We start from the raw sequence: 7,291 nt of genomic DNA, 5'->3' as shown, positions 1-7,291 counted from the left end.
GGGCCACTGTAGAGAAATAAGCATGGTGGTGAAATCAAGATGCACAAAGGGAAGATGGGGATTTTTGCAGTGACAAGAGGCTGGAAGCTTAAAGGCAAGACCAAAGAGAAACTGTGAGGAACTGGATAAAAATCACAACAAAGGAAAGGGATATGAGATAATATTATGGGATACGAAAGTGGCTGAAGAGAGATGGAAAACATGCAAAAGGGGCAGAGCAAATAAATGAGGAGTTTAGGAAACCATCAGAATGAACAGATGAAGACCAAATAGAGAACGCCCGGATAATAAAGGAACCAGTGAAGAATATAAAACCTGAAAGGTTAAAGGACCCTCAAAACAAAAAAGTGGGAGACCCCATGACCACCCAGAATGGGAAGTGGTCTAATGAAATTCACCGGAAAGCTGGTCATCCATGAGCTTGCTACAATATATGAAAGCTTGATGAGTGAAGAGATAGTAATAAAAGAGTTGGAAAAGAGCCCTTCAGGAATGGCATACAAAGGAGAAAGGGAATGCAGTGCATTTTGAAAATTACAGAGGAATATGACTACTGAGGCATATTATGAAAATACTGAAAAAAAGATCCTGGAGGAAAGGCTGACAAAAATTGTTAGAATCGATTATTATTGTCAGTTAGCAACTACAGGGAAAGAGCACACACGAAGAGATTCGCGAGTCTTCAAAAGGCATTTGACAGATTACCAAGACAAACAGTTAAATGGGCATCATGAAAGCAGAGGGTAACTGGGCATCATGAAGGCAGAGCGTACCAGAAAGGCCCATTAAGCCAAGTGATGTTCCTTCCCACAACACTAGATTTAGAGTAAAGACTGTGGCAGGTGAATCGGGAGAATATGGGAGAATTCAGCCCTGAGCCAATTGCTTTTATTTTCAAGGAAGAAGCTACAATGGAGTTCAGAAAAGGTAGCTTCTTGTAGCTGATTCATGCAGACGACCTTATGCTAGCACCGGAATCAAAGGAGACTGGAGGACTGAAAATCAGCATAAGCAAAAGCTTAAGGTTACGGGAAAGGAAACATTGGAAAAGTACCAACATGAAAGAGATCATGTAGTTCTTGCGGGAAAAGGGAGGTGGGGGGGGGGGACTTCTCCACTGTACACCCAAAGTTACAGACAGCATCACAAGGGGATTACACAATTTATATGCATAGAGATTTTCAATGTCAGAAATGTATTACACAAAAGTATATGAGGAACGGAAGGACGTTGAAAGCCCTGTTGTAGTAGATCAATGCAGGTCTAGGAAAAGGTAACACATACTTATCAGTTTTGTTGCTTAGCAGGTCAGATCCCTGAAGTATCTGATTAATAATAGTGGCAAGCATGGGGGAAAGGACAATTCCTCATTCCTTTCAAAGTACTTTATTCAGCTGAAGTTTCAAGACTTATCGGTCCCATTTTCAAAGCTATAAAAATAAAAGAGCAAACATTAAAAATTACAAAGTTTACCAAAGAGTGCTGAAGGCACTCTTTGGTAAACTTTGTTCCTTCCTATCGTGCCTCAATTTTTTAAATTTTTATGTTAAAACTTTCCAGTTTTTAGTTTGTTCTTTTAGTTTTATAGCTTTGAAAATGGGACTGATAACTCTTGAGACATCAGCTGAATAAAATACTTTGAAAGGAATGAGGAATTGTCCTTCCCCTGTACTTGCCACTGTCTACTGGGTTTTATAGCAACCGCCTTCAACTTCACTATATATATATATATATATATATATATATATATATATATATATATATATATATATATATATATATATATATATATATATATATATATATATATATATTATATATATATATATTATATATATATATATATTATATATATATATTATATATATATATATATATATATATATATATATATATATATATATATATATATATATATATATATATATATTATATATATATATATCTAGTCATGAAAACTAGTCACAAAATCCAAATATTTACCTCACTTCAGCCAGATACCTGAACCCTCATATCAATAAAATTACGACTGAACACTCTAAAGGTAACAGTGATCCCTTAAGGGGAGCGCACTCTTAGATTTTTTATGAATATTTTTGAAATTTAAAAAAAAATGGTTAAATGGCCGTAAGACATGAGCAACACCTTCGTTATCACATGACCAAAGCATTTTTTCGAAATATTAAAATTGATGGGGTTTTGGGCCTTCGCCCCCAACACGGTGAGGTAGGGCTGACGTTTGGCTCCTAATGACTATTGTCATTTTTTCCTTTATTCGCCTAATTTATTCATTATTTTGATTTTTATATCACCTTATCTCCTACGTCTGGCAGTGTCTGGCAACAACAATGGCTTGTTCCTTGGTGAATGCGTGGTAGGAGACAGGGTTGCCACCATACGTTGAAAGCGGGTGGTGGGACACTTTTACTCTGAGCAATTTTTTCGCTATTTGCGGTGTTTTGCTGTCTTTTTACATCCAGTAACTCTAAATGCAATCTATATACTTTCACCTTCAAAAATACGCTCACAGTTGATGAAATGAATAAAGGATGATGAAAAGGGAGTATATGATGACAAGTTCATTATATCAAATCTCGGTTAGATAAAATAGTGTCGGGTATTAGGTGCAAGGCAGGAAATTGCAGGGGTAAAGTTCAGGTCAAATTCTCTGCCAATAGATGGGATACTGATATTTTAATGAAGTGCCAATCGTGTAGGTTTACAGTTAGTGCCCCAGCAAAGCGAATTAGCAATGGAAAATCTCAGCACCATCAATTGAGTGCGATAAATATTGAGGAAATTGAACACAACTTTGGCTATGAGAAATTCAACTTGCTAACACATCTGTTTGGCACAAGTGAAAGTATAGAAGAAGTTCTTCATTCGAGAGACAAAAAGGCTTGAAAATCATTCATTCGAGAGACAAAAAGGCTTGAAAATCAAACTCCAAAGACCAAAAAGACCAAACAAGTGAAAAAAACGACTGAAAATGAGTCAAGAATATCAGCCTGGTAGCTACTAAACTTCTAGTTTCTTAGTTTCAAACAAGGCAACAATGAGTCAGGTGGTACTTGATGATACCCTCGCCTCGAGCGAATAATACCCCTTTTTATAGAGGGAAGGGGGTGACCTGGAGCCAGAAATCAACCAAAATAATGCTCTAAGGTAAGTTTTTTTCCACGAGTGCCAAAAAAAACCACTTGTTGATCTTTACGGTAATTTTTCTCAGTTTTCACTTTTTTGCACTTCAAACGCAAACTACATTTTTATTTTTAGGCCAATTTTAAAGTTAAATATACCATTGGAAAGAGGAAAGAAAGACGAATATTTGTTTGGGGCTAGATTTTTTCTTAGGTTGACGAGGAACTGGTGATAATCAAATTATACAAATTTGGGGGGAAAATCCCCCTCGCCCCCATCCAAAAAAAAAAGAAAAGAAAAGTAGAAAAACTCTTCCCATTATTTTTTTCATACTGTGATATACTTTCTATGTATGAAGCCGCATTGCAATAGCTCTAAAAATGAAGGAGGTGAATCATTTTTAATTTTTATATTTATTTTTTATTTTTTTAATAAAATCCAAAATAATCATCCGATCACTCTCAAATTTTTCCTGGAACATCACCTGATATATATGTATAACATATAAAAATTCCATAAAAATCGGAGCATTATTTCTATGTAAGCGTGCGCTCCCCTTAAAACTTACTTATCACTTTAAATATCAACTAGGTTTACCAAGTTGTGTCAGGGATTGAGATATACTAGATAAAAAAGGGCATCACTCCAATAAACAACTATAATTGTTTCCCTGGTCTTCATTCACTTCAATTCATTGGAGGAGGACAAAGCATGTTTATCACTTTGCCCTATGCACACACAAATAACCTTATTCACTGGTGGTCAAAAATGAAACAGTGTTTTTAAAACTTTAAATACAAAAGTTTATTTCTAACTTCAAAAGTTATAATTAGAATTCACAATCTGAAAAAATTTACCATTACTTGAAAACAACACAAGATTTAATTAATTCTTAAATAAGATTAATTCACAAAACTTTAATATATCAAGAAATTATGTTAATTAAGCAAAATTCAAACTATTAAGATTTACTCAAGATTTGAAAAAGAAATCTTAACAAATGACAACCAACTCAAGTATGCAATATTAAAGTATCACCATATGTAAAAAGCTAAGTAAATAAATGTTAAATCACCAACACAAAAGTTTGGGTAAAATTACAAAATTGTAAACACAAGAACACAAAATGTGTAAAAAAAAGAACATACAAAAATGCACAAAAGGTTTAACAACAATAATTTCACTAAGGCAAAATCTCTTTAAAGTTTCTATCTCTTCACCATGGTAAAAATAAGTAAAAAACCACTTTACCTGATACAAGTTTCTGAACAATTTTTCAAAACTCTTGCTGCAGCTGAAACACACTTTTTATCTAAGGTGCCATTACACTTATTTTACACTTTCTTGTACTAAGACCTCAGAAAGATGCACACTTCAATAGTGACCACACCAAATCTGCTTTGTTGTAAATTTTACTCTCCTCTGAAGGAAGAGAGGGATAAGAGAGAAAAAGACAAAACCTAACCAAACTCTACAGTCTCTGTCTGGACTGATCAGTTTCCCAAAACTCTACTATGAGAATAAACCTATGTTGCCAGTTAGGCATTTTTTGGAAATGGGTCACTCTGGGAATCTTCCCTGGGAAAAAAAGGAATAAACAGGGTTTTTTCCCCTAGATGAGGAAAAATAATCAGGGAATTATTCTCTGGCTCGAAAAGAGCTATCTGGGCCTGTCAGCATACATCCTTTTAAATGGAGATGGGATTTCCTGTATGCACACTTGTTCAAACAGAAAAGGCCTCTGGATTAAGCAGCTTATCTAAACCTGTCATCCCACATCTCTTTAGTTAATAGAGGATTTCCTGTCTTAACACTTGTGCAAACAACAAACTTTCAGACCAGCCACTGTTATCTAAACCTGTCATTTCATCTCCCTTTTAGTTGACAACTTAAGTGGTTTCGGGCCTCTCACATAAAGGGACAAATACCGTGGTCACACACTTGAAACCTGAACAAACATTCAGCTGTGCAAACACAAGAGCCTAACAGAAAAATGTATCTTATCTCTAAAATCACACAGTCAACTAACCCTTTCAAGATCTGAGACCTGACATCTCAACACAGCACATGACAAATACAAGAGAGAATATACAAAATCACTGAAAACATATTAATTTTACAGAAAACATACATATTATAATATATATACCATTATATATATATATATATATATATATATATATATATATATATATATATATATTATATATAGTTTTCATTAACAGATAGACTATAAAAAGGCAGATTCTAAACACAGAGATATTGATGGTAAGTTTTTCAAGTAAACGAAGTCCTTAGTAAACTTGTTATTTTAGATGAAAGGCAGCTTCCAGAGAATTGAAAAAAAAATCATAACCCTCTGGCTTCACAAGTTTCTGACAAGATTTCCAGATATGATTTTATGGCCAAAAAGAGACATTTCCATAACTACTTGAGTAAATGAAAAAAATCATATTAGTTTTGATTCAAGGTCTAAAGCTGGACTATAGCATAAATTCCTATTGTAGTTCTCAGTCAATTCGTTTTTAAACCTATAATCATACTGACAAAGATAAAATTGATAGTGTGTGGTGCGCTTGTCGAAATAACATTTTAAAATTTTTCAATAACATGGTCTTTTTTTTTTTACTATAATATTGCAGTTCCTTCCTTTTAATTTACCTCATGTAAATCGAAATAAAACGGTTCAAGAAGTGAACAAATGTTTCTTTTAAAATTTCTTCGAACAATGATTGACTGAAATGCACTTTGTCATTGATTTGGTCTTTTTCAGGGGGGATTCTATGACAAGTGGATTCACAACTGGTTGGAAGATGCAAGGAGATTGGGACGACAGAATAACCTCCTAGAATTGATGACGGATCAGTTAAAACGAGGAAACGCTGATGCAAAGTTTCCAATTACCATATCGAACGACGGAGATGAGCTCAAGTCGCTCACCATAGTTCACTTTCAGGGGCCACTATTAATTTTGGGAATTGGAGTTTACCTTGCGGCAATCATCTTCTTGATGGAATATTTTGATTTGCCAGAGTTATGTTTGAAACTAGGGAGCATTTGGTACTACAACAAAGAGACATGATAAAGACTGGAACATTCTTTAAAACATTTTCCTCATAATTGATCGATTCCCCGTTATGGCGAAAATTGCACATTACAGCACTATTAGCAAAACATTTTTGCCTGAAATAACAAATAACATACAGTTACAGGTTAATAAAAGAGAATTGCAAAATAAGATAATTTTTCACTGTTAATTTCCATGTTCCTTTTAATCAAAAGTTTGAGAGAGAGAGAGAGAGAGAGAGAGAGAGAGAGAGAGAGAGAGAGAGAGAGAGAGAGAGAGACTACTGAAGAAAGTGATCAACAATGAACTATTTTATATTGCATATGTACATCGGGCAGTTAATTGTTGATCACAGTTACAGATGCATACTGGTAATTCATTCAATATACACTGTAAAGCAAAAACAATATACTATTAATATTAAAGTTTTGTCTTAAAGCACAAATTATGGTCACAATAAGACAGTGAAAGGTGAGAATGAGCTTCTTGTTATTTGTTAGGTTAAGCTGTCCTTATGCCAACACAGACTCTTATCATCAACGACAGCCATAAAGGATTAAATTGGGGATGTAGGTCACATTTATTTGTTACCTAGGGACAGTGAGCTGATCACTGGCTTGCCAATAATAAATTGCTTGACGTGGGTTAGTCAATGGCTTATCTACATGAACTGTATGGCTGAACAGTCTAGAATCTTTCTAGACCGTGGTTACGTACAACCTGCTCAGTGTGAGCTTGATGATACCCAGTTATTCGTTAACCACATAAAAACAAAAGTTTAAGTATATACTCCATGAATTTTGAAATGAAAAAAAAAAAATATGCTACTTGAATTATGTAAAACTGGGGCTAAACAGACTTTCCAGTCAAAAGGAGGTACAACCACCAGATTAACAAAATCCCAATTACTGAAAAACGTGGATAAAATGCTTATCCTGCAAGAATTATAAGCTCAAATGAAAATGAACTTTATAGACTTATAAAGTATCACAAAAATATGATTGTTATATAAACTATGTCCAATAGGCAAGTGCTATAACTTGAAATATGGTTCTTACATTTGTGTAAAATGTGAACTTCTGA

The 7,291-nt window shown here is 34.2% G+C and overlaps 1 protein-coding gene across 1 annotated transcript in view; it reads left to right on the top strand.

Annotated features, from left to right (window-relative positions):
• LOC136843469 (uncharacterized) overlaps positions 1-5,990 on the top strand; it is a 28,521-nt gene extending 22,531 nt beyond the window's left edge. Inside the window, exon 8 of the mRNA XM_067112005.1 lies at positions 5,915-5,990. Within this exon, the coding sequence (XP_066968106.1) occupies positions 5,915-5,990 (76 nt within the window). The remainder of the gene's footprint in view (positions 1-5,914) is intronic.
• The last annotated feature ends 1,301 nt before the right edge of the window (positions 5,991-7,291 follow it).

Source organism: Macrobrachium rosenbergii, chromosome 11, assembly GCF_040412425.1.
Source record: "Macrobrachium rosenbergii isolate ZJJX-2024 chromosome 11, ASM4041242v1, whole genome shotgun sequence".
NCBI lineage: Eukaryota > Metazoa > Arthropoda > Malacostraca > Decapoda > Palaemonidae > Macrobrachium > Macrobrachium rosenbergii.
The sequence above is the reverse complement of the archived record's forward strand: the minus strand, read 5'-3'. Positions and strand labels throughout refer to the sequence as shown.